General features: G+C 37.8%; 1 protein-coding gene across 1 annotated transcript; it reads right to left on the reverse strand.

The window, feature by feature from the left end:
- Positions 1-5,731: 5,731 nt before the first annotated feature.
- C1D (C1D nuclear receptor corepressor) lies at positions 5,732-16,617 on the reverse strand. Its single transcript, XM_066316485.1, has 5 exons — positions 16,584-16,617; positions 10,972-11,118; positions 9,578-9,644; positions 9,067-9,122; positions 5,732-6,192 (listed from the first exon to the last, which is right to left on the reverse strand). The coding sequence occupies exons 2-5, from the start codon at positions 11,116-11,118 to the stop codon at positions 6,019-6,021; spliced, it is 444 nt and encodes a 147-aa protein (XP_066172582.1). The 5' UTR covers positions 16,584-16,617; the 3' UTR covers positions 5,732-6,018.
- Positions 16,618-16,888: the final 271 nt, after the last annotated feature.

Genomic DNA, 16,888 nt, shown 5'->3' on the forward strand with positions numbered 1-16,888 from the left:
GAATCAGATACGTACAGGAGCATCCGTGGTCTACATTAACGATTTAAAAATCTGAAAGGAATATAAAAATACATTAAAACAACACTGTTAAAATAGGCAAAGTTGTACTAGATCTGCAATTCTTCAAATATAGTATGTTACAGAGCCCTGTCATCATCTGAGATAAACTGAGCTTTAATTTTCAAGCCCATATTCCTCCCTAAGCAATCTGTGGTCTCAGAACTGTGCTGGGAGCTTCTCATGCATGGCAAAACCAGAGCATGGGCAGAATAAGGGGCAGTACCTTCCAAGAAGTTTGTGAGGTTTCCCCAGAGCCCTTATCTGGATAAATTTTCACTGAAATAACTTTTCTTTTTCATCTCCTAATGATGCATTTCAAAATTTTACCTCAGTGAAGGAGAGTTACAACCTTTAGAAAAACACAGTTGGAAATTTTAAGCTGACATTCCAACGTAGCCTCTACTTTACACACCATGCTCTTCAACAACTCTAAGAACTACTCAACCTTTCTGGTTTGGGGGGAATTCACTCATGGCAGAGATCAAACATGAAAAAGTCCAATACAAGTAGTTAAAAGCTGGCAAAATTACAAACATCTGGGAACATATTATCATAAGAAGTTGAGACGCTGTGTGGAAGTATGAATGGTAAGCCCTGTATATAATAAAAAGTAAACAAAGCTTAACAAATACTGTCAAAGCAGGGAGGAAGTAGACTTTAACAGACAAATAAATTTCACTGGAAGCAAATATCTTAGTGCTGTTTTTTTTACATAAAGACATTCATACCTACATAAAGCCAAATTCTCAGTTCTTTTGTACTGGATTTTTGCTTACTGTGACCTTAACAAAATCAAGAGTTAAACCGACTTTAAAGGCAAAGTGAATTAAGCTTGTGATGTTATACAGAGTCTCCAACAATAGCATTTCAGTAAATATGCACTTTGTATTCTGTCAAACACTGAACTTCCTGACAAGCAAGAGATCTGTAACACGCAGGTGGATCAGGTGGATGTTTAATGTGTGCATCCACAGACAGCACCCCATGTGATTAACTGCCTTAAGGAATCGCTCTCTCCATGGAAACTTCACAGGAGAAAACGTGTTTTGTCTTGTGTGTGAGTTGAGGGGTAGGTCTGTCAGCCCAGGGCAACGAATTAAAAAGATTGTTTATGCTATCCAACTTGTCAGTGTTTGTTCCTGGGCATTTCTCCTTCTCACCTTTCAATAATGGGGATGGGAGCTTGGTTACTTTAAACAATGAATCTTTGTTCCCATGGGGGCAAAAAACACTCAGGTGACAATGAAAAGAAAGCATTGTAGAAGAAAAATGCTACACCATATTCATGGAAATATCCATAACATGAGAATATCAAAGACTACGGCAGAACTCAGCAGCTGCTCATTTACTTTTACAGACTCTGCTGGTAAAGAGTAGCTAGGAATTTACCCCTAGAATTAGTACTTTAATAAAGTACATCTGCAACCACATTTGAGTTTTACCTCTTTTCTGTCCATTCTGGACCATTCTTACGCAAGATATATCACCATAAACTGGAGGTGATCCTTTGCTTGAAAATTAGTTTGTGGTTCATGTACTTACTCTTAGGTACCTTTGACTCCAAGACTTCTTGATGTCAACTTGGAACAATATAGAGCAGAATTAAATCCATTTTATATCACTTAGACTTTACATTTGTCCATGGAACATGTCCACACTAGACTCAGAAGAAGCCTCCTGGCAATACCAAATTATCATACTGAATTGCTTCCATCAATTTGCTGGGGCTGCCAAATTGAAATGATGCATGTCAAGGCAACCCTACACTGAAAAGTAAAAGATAGCCTCTTAAATGCTCCATTTATAAAGCTTTTTATTCACAGTCAAGTTTAGTATCCCCTCTGAAATATATCACTTTACAAATTGATACCTTGCCATTACAAGATTTCCATGCCACATTCACTCAGCTCAGTAGTAAAAACAAGCTTTTGCTCTTTCCCCTTTGGTACAGCTGATGAAAATGGTGCAGTTCAAGGTCTTCTTCTGAGATCACCAGCACTAAATATTCCATAGATCTGTAATCTGCCTCAGAGAAGGTTAAAAGTCAGCAAAAAGATAAACTGCTGGTTTTATCAACAAAAATATCACAAGTGTATCCCACTGGAAAGCAGAAACTGAAGGAAAAAACACCCAAACTATCACTAATGCACAGATGCTGAGTGCTCTGCAAAACAAAAGCATTCATGTGGACTTTATGAAACTTTGTGTTTCAGAAACACTACTAAAGAAATACTACTAAAGCAGATTAGGAAAAAGAAAATTACACTGTCCCACTGCAGAACTTCAATGCATTTCTTAAGAAATGTGTATCATATGTGATTCTAAAATTACTAACTGAATTTACTTTCTGTAACTGATGTCACTTAACATCTTTTTTTTTTAAATCATTGGCAAGTGAATGTCTAAGAAACATAAATAATAACATAAACTAATAACGCCCTGTTTTGACATCTTTACATCTCAGTTTATAACTAATAACCTGTACACATTTGGGATGCAATCATTGTCAATTATTTTGGCACTTCTAAGTTGAAAACCTTGTGCCACAGGTGGCACTTCCACTAATGTAACTCCACCCACTTTTCCAATTACAGATTGGAGTTTGCTGTTCATGGCTCCCAAAGGCTTTTTGTGGCTGAGAGCTGATACAAGTCTTGATCTACATAACCAAGGTCTCTCCTTCTAGGGCTGCAGAAACAGGTCACCATCACTTGGCATGGATGTCATTTGCTATAAAAACTAGGATTTCCCTTTACATTTCTAATGATCCCAGCCCTGCAGTTAAAAACTTAAGTATCAGTCTTAAACCCAAGAAAACTCTTAATCCTGAGAGAATTTTGTTTGCTTAGCTTTTATTATTCCAGATAAGTATGTCTGAGGAGATTTTCAACATAACTGCAACACTGACAGTTTTTGACAAAGCTCTATGCTAGCACTGATTTTCAAGGCCAGGAAAAATAAGATGACTTAATAAAAAACAAACTCTTAGGAATGCAGTTCTCCAGCAATAAAAATACTGAAGGAGTAGAAATGAGCCTCATTGATATGTTGACTTCCCGAGTCATATGGCTAGCATTTTTAAGGCTGGAAATTTAAGCCCTAGGAAAATCCCCCATTTGTTTACAGCCACAGTAAACTCTGTGTCAGAGAAATGTTTTCTAGGAGTGGATCTGTGGAAACTTCACACAGCTTGGAGAATATGTAGTTTCTCACATCAGATAGTCATTTTGTTACAGTAAAAATCTCCTTATACGGCTAGGACAGTTAATGCCAAATTCCTATTTTTATGTAGTTATTTGCCACTAACACGAGTAGGATTTAACATCCTGAGCTGCATTTTCATTTCTCTTCTGAAATATATTTTTGTGAACTTGGAAAATTCCCCACTGCAACCTCATACCAAATTCTAGTTCCAGCTGCTAACTTCACATGCTCTCACCAACCCCACCACTTCTCTGGTGGAAAGCAAGAAAAGTTCCAAGAACTCATTAAATGTCTGAATCAAAACAAAATCTTTAACAAAGTAATCACTTCAGTGATATAAAAACCACTTGGCATTCATAATCATGATTTCAAGCCTCTTTCTAATGGGGCTGTTAATGAATAATAAGCCCAGGGTGAGGATTCTTAGTTTGCGGGGTATTTGGGCTGTGTTGTTGTCAGGAAACCAAAGCCACAATCCACACTATTAACAGCTGTACTGAATGATGCAAACCTTAAAAAAGAAAATCACAAAATGGCATATGCTGTATCTATTTAAACTGCCCTATTACAAATGTCAAATACCTGCATATAATTAATTATGCCAGATGGACTTCTACCTCAGTAAGTCTTAGCTAATAGCCTTGCATTATTCTTGTTTAAACATTTACCAATGAAACCTGTGTACTTTGCTGGACAATGAATTATGATCCTTTTCAGAAATTATCCTTTTAAAACAAAACCTATAATTGAAGCTTAAGAGGAAAATCATGTAATGGAAATGTCCTCCAATCCCCTTTTAATTAACAGTACTGTGCATAAGTGCAAGCTGAGCTACTCATTTCTTACAGACAATGCCTCTCAAAGCAGATGTTATCTCCCAGAAAATTTCTGTATTAAAGTGCTCTGGTTTGTGCTACTTCAGACCACTTCTATCCAACCGCCTTCCCCACCAGCCCAAAGAACACCTGACCTTTTTTCTTTTGTTCAGATCAGCGGGTTTGAGATGAACATTTTGAACCTCCCGCTTTGCACATGCAGACCTCAACACTCACACAATTTATCACAGTCTAATACTGCCATCTGCAGTGTCAGGCTGAAAGGGGAACGAGACAGGGCACACAGACTTCCACACAAACACCATCCAAACCTAGTCAGAAGAAGTGATTTACACAAATGTGTTACTTCTGGTCAAGAACACACTTTGAGTCTTCTGAATTTTTAACCTTAAAAAAACCCAAAAAATCTCTCCCAAGCCAAACACCTTTTGACATAACCATGACATTAACCTGAAAAAATACAGCATTGTCATTTTAGCTTTTTATACCTTTGACATGTATACTCACATAAGCAGTCCTGTGGATTTGAGGCAACAAGGTTAGGTACCCACATCTAAATATTTCTCTGGTTAGATGGATTGAAGGCATTGCTATTTACCTGGAGAGTTTATTGTAAAAAATATGTAAATTCATACCAGTCACTGAAGGGGTTTCTAAACAGGTAATGGGTTTAATAAACTTGTCAATGCATTTAATTCTTACTTTCAAATATATTTTAGATAATAATAAGAGAAAAATTATCATTTTAATACCTAATTCAATTTAGTTCACACTCTGCATTGCTTGCTGCATTACAATGCCAAGGACAGTAACCATCCACGGATCATTCAGCTTTGCAGTACTAAAACTACACTGGATTCCTTTGCTTTTATCATTTAGTCTTTCACACTAACAACATTTCCCAAACATTTGTATGGACTGCTACCCAAACTGCATTTTTGGGAGCTAAATCATGTTTTTCCTTCGTAGTTGTTAATTCCTGGCTAACTGTTAAATAGATTTTGGGCAGAAAACTGAGCTTTGCACGGCAGCACATTGAAAACTGAACACACCTAACACCCTTCCTTTCCTATGCTTCACATTTTGAGGAAAAATTACAGTATTTGCAAGATGGAGCAGTAGTTTTTATAGCACCAGAGAATGCTTTCCCTAATGAAGATCTGAGAAACATCAATGATCACACTCCTACCACCCCAGAACACATTCCTGAGTGTCAGCACTGCAGCCAAAATCCCATAAAGTTCCTGCATGTGCTGTTTCCTACAGCCACCCCAGCCTGCTCCTTTTTTTTTTGGACCCTACAAACTGCCTTTAAGAGATATTTAAGTTTTCCACTGACTAGGCACAGGGGCTTAGAGTGGAATCCAGGGTGTTTGCTTGGTGCCTTCGAAGCCCTGCTTTCTTAGAGGCAACAGAAGTAAGGAAATATTGCAAACATACAAACTGAAAGGCTGGAAAGAGTTTAACACAGTGAATAAACCTTACAAAACTCTACAAATACGGTATTTCACACAATACCCTTTCATAAACACCACAGACTGGCTAGCAGTGTTTGAAACTTTTTAATATTGAGGAGATTTAGGACATATAAAAAAGTGTCAATAAATCATTAAAAAAATTGAATTCATAGGTACTATATACAAAACATCGCTTTTATTTATTTATTACCAGCAAGTATCTATCAGATAATAACATTTTAGTAATGAAATGTCAAATGTGCATCAAATGGCACTTTTAGACACACAGAAAATGTGATCACCTCAGCGACGAGTGTTCTGGACAAAATACAATCCTGTAAATTTCTAAGTATAAATTAACCTGTTGTGCAGCACTTCTGTGAGATGCATTCAGTACACAAAACGTTTCCAAGGAAGTTCTAGGGGTCTGCAATTGCTATGAGGGAAAAAAAAGAAAAGATTTAGTCCTTCTGTCGCTTCTTTCCTTTAGCAGTTTTGGAAGTATGTTCATTTTCTGCATTTGGTTCCCAGAGTGCATTTTTTACAAATCTAGCAGCAGCTCCTTTATCGAGTTTGGCTGCCTTTTTCTTGTCTGTTATTTCCTTCACCTTGTTCATGTATGTTCTTATTCTCTCCTAGGGAGAAAAAAAAAAATTAAAAAAAAATCAGTATTTCAAACCATTCTCCTAAATCACTGCTAAAATGAATCAATGAGTAGAAGTTCTCCACAGTGTACACTTCCAGAACTGTAATACCTAGAAGAATAGCATTGTTTAAACAAATATATCAGGCCCTTTGCAAACTTGAGACTTCCCTTCAGCAGATTTTCCATCACAGGTGCCTCCCATACCATCTGCATGACACCCACTATAACAGGAACACAAAGTCCTGCAGAGATGCAGACTCTGCATCTAATTTACAGTGATATGGGAACTGTTCTTGCAAGCAAAGTTAGAAAATAACATACTGAAGTCAGTTTGTAGTCTGACCTACATAAAGATGCCACAATAATATTTAGGTATTTGACACATTTATGGATGAATTATACTGCCTACTGTGGACTTTGTTTTGTCCACAAAAAAAAAAAAAAAAAAAATCCAGCAAGTTCAAGCAAAACTAAAAAAGCATCTTATACAAAAGCAAAGATGGTACAAGCATTACACATAGAACTATACAGAAGTCTAGGGGTTAAGTTCCTGAAATGGTCAAGGGGGCTTATCAAAGAAATTATTTAGGGCAGCTTGATGAATTTCCAGCCATATCAGAGGTTCATTTTATGTTCATTCATAAATAACAATGCAGGCCTGTTTCCAAGGCCATAGGGTACACTTTCTTGACCTATCTTAGCCAACTAAGTTATTTGGTGTTTATGGGTTTGGGTTTTTTTGACCAAATCATGACGTGGACTCCGCCTCCACAGATGTATACCCTCCTAGCTTATGTGCCTTCTCATCCTAATCTGCAACAAATAAAGAAAATTGCTCTGAGAGGGTCCTAAGCAGCTTTAAGATGGGAATCCCTCCCTGATAAGTCCCTGCTTCTCTTCACTGACTAGGGAGTACACTTACAGCAATTCTGCAAAACACTGAACAATTTAGTTTACAGATTTCAGATCTACATATTTAGCCTAATATGGCCTTTAACTGTATGGCCTTTGGGTATTACTATCATACAAACAACAGTAACATATATCTATATATATATAGATATACACATATATGTAGTGCTCTACCTGATATCCGAATTATAAAAGTGGATTAACAGCACACATGTGGATACTGCTAAAATAAATTTTGATACATAACCCACACATTTCTCACACAGCTGTTGCCACCTCTTTGAATCTGGAACAAAAGTTACTAGACTTACACTACAGGAGTGATTTTCAACTCTTCAGTGATCATTATAAGCAACTGTCAAAAACTTGGCCACTCTTTCTGTATCAAAAGCACAGCTTTAACAAGGAGAGCTTTACAGGGTCTGAAATCATGATTGGCTGTAATATTTCTTTGGTGACTGAGATGGCTAATGAGAACAGATGGCAAACCTACATGCATTAACATGGGAAAAAAAGGAGCTGGAAAATTTCAACTTGACAAAAGAAATGAATTCTGATAGCTTGAGTGTGAGTTTTATTAATACAGTTTGAATACCTGTACGTACACAAGGAGAGCAATTCTAAAACCAAAATAATCATGACAGAACTGTCTTTTTTAATTCCCTTTCCACGTGAATAAGAACATCACAATGCCTTTGGAAGGGAGAAATGTGCATTCATTCAACCTTGGTACTTGCAAAAGGAAAAGAGATCTGAGTAACAATCTAGGTATGAAAATATTCACTCTTTCTTCAGAGTCAACATGGCAGTTGTGAAGTAAAATATGAACATAAAAAATCCAGAGCAGAAGAGATAAAAGTTTTTAGTATCACTAAATTAACACGGTGTTCAAACCCTATATAATATAGGAGGAACAAAAAACTGACAGAAATTTCATTAAATATTAACTGATGCATTTTTTAATATGATACAGTCTAGACTACTGAAAACCTCACAAAATTAAAAATAGAAGTACTCTTGTTATTCAGGTTTTCCACATTTTTTAATCCTCCCTTTCATTTCACTGGTTATGTAAGTATTACATTTAACCTAACTATTCTACATCTTCCGAGATTTAATATTTTCATTTATTCAGAAATTAAAATGAGTAGTGAGAAGTTTTGATTTCTAGTTGTTTTTTTTTTTTCTTCAGGCTAAATGAGTCGGGGGTTTTTTAAGTCAGCAGAATGTTCAAGATAGCTGGCCTTCTATACTGTAGTCAGACATCTAAATGGAGTATAAAGACAAAACTAAAGATTTATTACAGGTCGTAAATATGTCACTAATGCAGAATTACTGGACAATACACATACAACTGGTGCCAAAAAAGCTTTTAGCTTTGTTGCTGAACTGGATTCTTTACTGCTGAGAAAATGAATTAATGGAGGGCTTGAAAGAAGGAGGGGGGCACTTTCCCGTCTTCGCTTGTAAATCAACCACACTGTACTTTTAGAGTCATCCAAAAGTAAGAAAAGGCAGCCTCAGAGATTAACATGATTCCAAGTATTTATAAGGAAAAAAAAAATGCCATACTGGAAGTTATAAATTACTATCAGGCATGTAACATTTTTCCATTTAAGAGATACGAGTGAAAAGCTGCTCTGTACAGATTCCAATTCTCAGCCAAAGGTGGAAGAAAAGAAAAGATAAGATGGTATCATTTATCATCCTTTTCTACTTTCAGCAGACTCTACAACTTTACTTTAAACAGCACTGTTTAAAACTTTAAAAAAATTACTTTTTTTAATTTAGAGAGCCCAGCAGGGCATATAAAAAGTTATATAACACCACATACCATATGCATGCTATTACGGCAAAGTATCATTTTTAAATGTAGATATAAACATTTTTTTACTTCTATTTGGGCTAACAACCCTGCACAAGTAGGATCCATGCAGCAGAAGCAACTCACCAGCTCTTGTTTCACTGGATGTTCCTTAGGATTGATTCCCTGGGTAGCCAAGTACACTACAAGAAAAAACAAGATTTTTTTTTTGAAACTGAAGGCTGCCTATGACTGAGCACTCACATAGGAAAACCGAAACTTCCACATAAAATCATTAATAAGAATTGCTAATTGTGTCATTAAGTATCTGACAAACTATAATCATCAAACATTGCAGCTAAAATACCCTTAAACAATTAAAATGGTTAAGCTTTCAGTCCTTTAAAGGACAGAAAAGTTTGCCACAGAGAAACCAGAAACATACTCATGCATGCACAAAATTAGCTTTTCTAAATATAGATCTTTGATTTGGAGTTTCAACATCATTTACCCCATGGATGGCAAAAATGGGGGTCCCCAGGGTAATTACAAGGTTTTAATTATTTGGCCATGAAATATGATTATTCAGTGTTTGTGGCTGTCTAGGTGTTCAAACGGTAATCATAAATACTATGTTTTCCCTCTGCCACATACTTACCCCAGAACATAGAATTTAATGTGTACACTGAAACCAAATCCAGCTTTGCTTGCTCAAGAGGATCTAACTAGAATGAAAAAAAAAACACATTATATTTGAAGATTTTTAAGCAAGATATGCACAGATTGTAGTAATGTGCACATTTTATAATTGTGTATAACTATATATACATGTATAAATGTATTAATAAAAGAATACAGACTGAAGGAGCACATTTTTGCATCACAAGATGACTGAGACTCTGTTTATGCCTAATTTCCATGCCATCACAGGACCATTCATTCTCTCCTCTCTGAGTATTCATGTAATTCTCCCAGTCTGAAGTTAAATGCCTCAAACCCATACAACCAAAAGCACAATCCTTTAGCATGTAGCTCTTGGACTACTGCTCCCATAGCCAGAAATAAGTCCACATTTCCCACAAAAATTTAATTCAAAATAGTTGTTGCTATCAATGGAATGAAAAAGAAAGTTTAAAAGTTGCTGAAACTCCAATGTCAATATACAATCAATAAATGTTAACACTACACATTACAGACTGTGTGTTCAATGCAGGCTGGGATACTTAGAAATATAAAGCAAAGGAAGAATAAAGGTTATGAAGGGGTTTATGTTTCCCTTGACTGTCAAAGTCAATTTATTATTTTAGTCCTACACGACTTCCAGAAACTCTGATAACATCATTGTACAGCTCACTAGTTCTAACATGGGTACTGTCAAAGGATCTGTGTTGTCAAGGCTGTTCTCTTCATAATTTATTTGTGTAAGAAATCCCCACAGGATAAAGAAGTTCCCTCGTGTGCTGCCTTTTTCTTGCCCTACAGAAAGAAATGACACGTTAGGCTTTAAATGTTACAAGACAGAGATGCTTATGTGAAATTCTCAGGCACTACCTGGCTCTGATAAAAAGCCACATTTTGCAGACTATTGCTTATAGCACAGCTAGAGGAGACAGCTCAGGTTCTGCAAGTCTAGACTTCTGGAATGAGATCAATTCTCACTTCTGCCAGTTCACCTTCTCATCCTGCTGTGAACACCAGCTCCATTCAGTTTGTTGTGAAGAAATCTCAGTCAAACATGTGAATGACCTCTCCATTATGGAAGAGCACGTTAAGGAAGGTCAGGAATAAGCTATAATGTCCTCAAGCTGAATGACTCACTGGTAAGATCATCACTGATCAGCTTGGAAGAGCATGTGTTTCATTGTTGAGCTTGTCAGACCATCTGGATTTCTTAGAAATGTAAGAATTTAACAGTAAGTGTCAAGTGTAGGAGTGTCACTCTTATTATTTCTTAGTGCAGTGGCTGGCCTAACAGACCCTTCTATTTCAGTTCAGGCCCTCAAGTACTTACGTATTAATAAGGAAAATGTTTTCAAAAGGAAGATAACCTACCTTTTGCAACAGCTCACCCCTAGAAACTGACATCATTGTTTTCAGCATCTCATCCACAGAACCAAGAGACTTTTCAAATGCTGCGAGATAATCGTGAATTTCAGTGGGGTAGTCTTCCATGTTATTGTCATCTTCTGACATTTCCATCTGGAAAGCAGAAACAAAAATAATAATAAATGCTTTTCATTAAGTACCTACAGAGTCAAAAGACTGTAATTTACCACACAGAGCACTAACATTCATTCATTAAAAATTATAAGAAATGTGAAGAGCTCTAGCAGGTAATGTCAGCAGCCACAGAGTTAAAAGTCCTGTAATTTCAGGGATATCTCCTAACTCCTGTGCAAAATGGCATGAAGGAGCATTACAATTTACATGACTTTAGTATCTATTCTTGCAACAGTCCTAAAACAGTGTTTAGCTTTTATGATCTGTGATAGAAAGAAATTATTTGCATGTTTAAAAGAAGGGCTCTACAAATCACGCTGTATCAAGAGCCACACCAAGCAGCAGGCAGGACACCAGGAAAAACAAAAACAAAACATAACTAAACACAAACAAACCAACCAACCAAAACAAAACCACAAAAAAAACCAACCACCAAAAAACAAAACAAAACAAAACAAAACCTCAAATCAATGGGGCCACAGCTTCAGTCTGTCTTAGGAAGAGACATTACTTCAGCACCAGTTCATGGTCAGTTCATCCAGGAGTACATCTGAAAAATTCTTCTTGTGAACTCTGTATCCAATTTTCTGAAGTCCTTATGGGGTATTATAATTCCCCATACAACTCTACCTGTAATAAAGCTGGGTTGATTTGGGGATTTCAGGATACTCTTGCAATCTTGTCAACACACCAGTGCACAACAACTGGGAAAGAAGATGTGAAAAATCCCAAAGCACCTCTTTTTTGTTCCCAGAATTTACAGTACCATGTTATGGCTACTGCCAAGCTATCTGGCTGCTGGTTTATAATCAGTACCTTTAATTCCTCTCAAATCATAAATCATGTATTACCTTGGGGAGTTAATGTTACTTAGAGTTATGTTATTTTCTACTGAGCAACATTTTGAATGTTCTAAGGAAAGAAGAAATATGTAACTTTCCTGCCTGTTTGGTGAGGTGCATCTGGAACAGTGGGATCATTGCAGACTTTTCTTCTTAGAATCAGTGTGATAATCCCACTCTCCAGATGCTGAGTAAAGAGGGAGGAAACAAACTGGAGACACTGCACTTTATCTGTGAACAGCAAGCCACGAAGTCAGAACAAACAGCAAAGAGCTGTCACATCACTGGAGTTTTAGATAATGATTTGATCTTCCCCTTTCCCTGGCAAGAGCACGAGATGTGTGAGAGAGGTTTCCTTTTATTTATATTGTCTCTTTGAGGTCAAATAGGAAGAGGATCAGGAGAAAAAAACAGTGTGGAGCTACTCAAGCTTGTCTGCAACTTGAATTTTAACTGCACCCAGTGTGATTCCAGAAATATGATCAGCCAGTTAACAGGCCCAGTTTCACAGCTGCTGTTTGCATAGTTAAGGATTATAATGCTCCTCAGCTGCATGACTGCTCAGCCTGGTCAGAGCTGGTTTTCTCACTGAGCACAGATTTTTGTTTATTAATAACTATATTATTAGAAATTATTATTATGTTAATATTATATCTATTACAATTTTGTTTATTAACTGGGAGATAGGATTCTGGGAGAAAAAAGGTGAAACAGGTATAATTTAAAAGTAAAACCAGATAGATTTTATAGATATAGATATATTAAGGAAAGAGGAAAAAATGAGACATTTAGACATTTTTTACTTTAAATTGTTTCTTTTCTATTTAATACAGAGAAAATTATGATTTTTAGTTAGTTGTTACTATTTAAATATGATTTTATATTACTTTGGGAGAGGAGTTTTTTAGAGTTATGGAGAACATGTTACAAGAAAAGGTTTGGTGGTTTTGAATGTTACAAATTTATAAGTGTTTGGAATTTTGCAGATTTTGTGCAGTTTCATTTATATAACAGTTTTTTACGCTGTTTATGGGGTTATGCATGTTTGGGGTATTATTTTAAGAATTTTTTTAGTATAAAATAAGGATTTTTATATTTCTTTAATTGTTTTTTTTTAGGAGTTGGTGACATATTTTATTTAAAACTTTTAATTCAATTTTATGTATATTAGTACATAATTTTTTTGTTAGAATTTGCATTTTCTTAAACAGTATTATGATATTACAAAAACAGGGGTTTTTTTTATAATTTTCATTTAGAGAAGTTTGGTTAAAAATGTCATGAACATAGTGATAAATTCCAACTTTCCTCTCTCCCTTAATCAGCGTATCCAGCACCAGCAAGAATAAAAAAAACAAAACTAACAAAAGCCTGTAGCAAGTATGTGCTACCAAAATTAACTGGAGCTGTTTTACAAGGATAAACAAGTCACAGTTTTGAAAATCTTTTCAGTGTACCAAGTTAGACTTAAGGAACAAGACAGAAGAAGAGGAATATAGAAGGAAAAGATAATAAATAACAAATGAAATACATTTTGCTATCATTGCTGTCTCATGAACCAGAGAGAATTATGTTTGTCCTCATATCACTGATTATTTACTTAAAACTATTAGCAAGGAAAGGGAAAAATCTGCATCAGTGTCTTGGTTTGAAAGGCTGACAAAGGCAGAAACCTCCCTTGGAATGAAGAATATGACCCACTTCCCTCTAAATTATTACAATTTTGAAATCAAGAGGCTTTCAGGCACAAATATGGGGAAAGGAATAACAGTTTTTTGCTTGTATGTGTATGGATAACAAACATCAAACAGAACCCAACCTTGAGTTCTGACTCACAGCCTGCACTGGATGCAGTTGATGTGCAAGTGCAGCCAAGTGTCACTGCTGCTCTCTGTTGCTGAAGGGCAACAGAACAACCAGCATCCTAAATTTAAAGCTACCAGAGATGAGGATCAGGCTCTTTGGCCACAAACCTCCTCAGGGCAGAGAAATCCATGTTTGCAAAGTCCTGAGTATGAAAGGCTCTGATCTGTGACAGACATGCATTATTGCTGATAATAAATAATTACTTGCCCACTAGTCACAGGCCTGCTTTGCTTTGTCCTCTCAAGCCTGTTTGGGGCAGCTGGAGAGCAAATCTAGTACAACTGGAGCACTCTTGGAATGCCAACTCACAATCCTGTTTGCAAGAAAGATTTCCATTGCAAAAGTAAAAAAGCCTACAACGCAGTATCAGGTATACACCAGGAGGCTTATCTTGATCCCCTTAAAAATATCCCAAGTCAAGCCATGGGAGTTAAGCAGGGCATAATTTGCACTATATTACAACTGGGAAACAGCCAAGGAATCCCTGCCTTCAAATCCAGGCTCCAGCCACCATAAAAGCCTGCACAGAGCCATCCTACAAAACAGCTCCCATCTGTCAGCCTCTTGCTGATGCCACTGAGTCACTTGAGCTTCAAAGGATTTGCAAAGTTTATTCTCATCTGTTTTAAAAGGAGATTAAAATTTTAAGGGAGAGAGTAATATTATAGGCTCATTTACACTTCAGCCAGTGGTGGATATCCCATGGGAAAACAGTTATCTCAGCTTGGATTAAACAACCCTCACTCACCACAGTCCCATCTCTATCCACTGCTGTAAACCTCCACCACACACTTTTACTCTCTGTAATCAACTGACCCAAACTGCCACATCTTTGATGACACAGAGGTTTCTTCTTCTGAACAAATCCAATATAACCTGGCTCTCAGCTCCAACCCATCAGTACACCCAGGCTAAGTACAACAATAAAAACAGCTCTCTTCAGGTTTATGCAGCACACTTCTTCCTGAGAGGTTTTCAGGAAAGCTCCCACACTCAGATATGCTGTCACACTTCAATTCAAGCTCACTCTAAAGTGATACTAAATTTCTGTCTCCAAACTGGTCTTTAAAATATATACTGTTCTTGGCACTGCACCTACCAGGAACTTGTGCAGCAAAAGTTCCTAGTAGACAACTGAGTGTCTCCTTGGATAAATCAGTTTACACACAGTGGGGACAATCAGTACAGAATATTTCTGTCCTACCAAATTCGAAGCAAACAGAAAACCTGCCTACAGTTTGCACCTCCTGTAAACTTTGGAGAGTTTACTACTTCTAACACCTGCTGCCACTCTGCAGTGGTATCACCATCATGAATATGAACATCCAGAACCAAAGCCAAGAGGTTTTTTCAACCCTTTTAAACTGCTGACCCAGTTTCCTTTAGCCACTAGTTCCACAATACATGAAAAAGCACTTCCCTTTGTCAGAATGCAACTTTCTGTATTTGCAATTCATGCATTGCCTCTCTGTGCCATTCTGAACAGCAATTCAAAAGTATTTTTGGCTGGTTTTTATTTGGCTGTGCTATTATTTTTATTTGGCTGTTCACTATTCGAATCATGTTTACCCTTTTTTTTTCATTCAATATAATGCAGCAACTGTGCGATGTTTGTGTTCTTAGCATCAATTTCACTGATGCAGGGGAAAAAAACAATCTACCTGTAGCTATGGTGGCCAATCTATTTCAGTGCATTGTTTAATTATTTAGAACAAAAGCAGACCACAAAAGAAAAAAACAAGGCTAAAAATCTTAAGCCACTCCACAGAGAAAGGCACTTATCAGAAAGTGTGACTTGTGCACTGCTTTTCTGATATGAAGCCTGAAAATTCTACCAAACGCTTTTGAGTTTCTCACACTCTGGAGAAGAGCCTTGGGTTGAGCATTTTCTCATTTCTTTACCAATGATTTTACTGCCACAGGATTAGCAATATCCAGGTTATTTTAGATTTGAAGTGGGTTTTTTTACACTTTTAAAGCCAAGGAATTCGCCAGACACCTTTCAATGTTGACTTTAAAATCCAGTTCTTCCGTTTTTTCGCTCGTCCCAAAAATGAGGCCTTTTAATTGGCATCGCCTAAAGTTTCATTGGCTAGTCAAAGTCTCCATTCCACGCTGCCGGCAGCAGCTGAGCTTGCAGTCAGAAAGCTGCGACCAAGTGTAAGGAAAGGGACGCTTTAACCTTTGCACGAGAGAGGCACAAGTTTCATTACAAGGCAGCTTTTCCTAACTTTAAAGTTACTTTAAATAACTTTCTGCTAGGCGCTGCTAAACTGCGTTAGCGGCCTGTGCATGCACACTGCACCTTTCCTTTGAAAACCTTCGCCAAGCTCTCAAGGCTCCTCAAGCTGCGACGCTGCTTTAGCTGTGTTTTTAACACGAACGGAACCGCTTACAAAAAAAAAAAAAAAAAAAAAAAAAAAAAAAAAAGGCCCTGTTCTCTTTTTCACGTGTACGTAGGCAAGGGGTAAACATGTCCCACATGAAACGCAGAAGAGCAGGCCGGATGGAGCCCTAAGCAAGCTCGCCTAGTGCAAGGCGTCCCTAGGATCTTCACAGCCCTCCGCGCCGCCATTCCCACAAACCGCGCTCACCGACACCACCGCCGGCGGCCCTGCCTCCCGACAACGCGTTCCGTTTCCCGAGGCCCCGGCGAAGGCCCGGAGAGCCCCAGGAAGGCCCGGAGAGCCCCAGGAAGGGCCGGGCCGGGGGACAGGCAGCGGCGGCCGCTCTTACCTGCGGGCAGAAGCGCGGGCTCCGGGCAGGGCGGGGCCGTGACGGCACCGCGAGGGGAGGCGGAAAGGGCGGCGCAGGGAGCGGCCCCGAGCGGAAACCGCTCACACGGGCCACGGCGGCAGGCACAGCCGGGTGTGCTGGGAGATCGTGCGCCTGGCGTAGCAGCGGGTGCGAGGTAGTCCCTGTTATAAATGACTATTATAAAGTTGGCTTTTCGCAAGATGTGTGCTATGTGATTAATAGCTTTGTGGTAAGAATATAAGTTTTTATTTCTGCTGTTAGTAAAGAAAATTGGGCACAATGGT

The sequence above is a fragment of the Sylvia atricapilla genome, chromosome 3, assembly GCF_009819655.1.
Source record: "Sylvia atricapilla isolate bSylAtr1 chromosome 3, bSylAtr1.pri, whole genome shotgun sequence".
In the NCBI taxonomy this organism is placed as follows: domain Eukaryota; kingdom Metazoa; phylum Chordata; class Aves; order Passeriformes; family Sylviidae; genus Sylvia; species Sylvia atricapilla.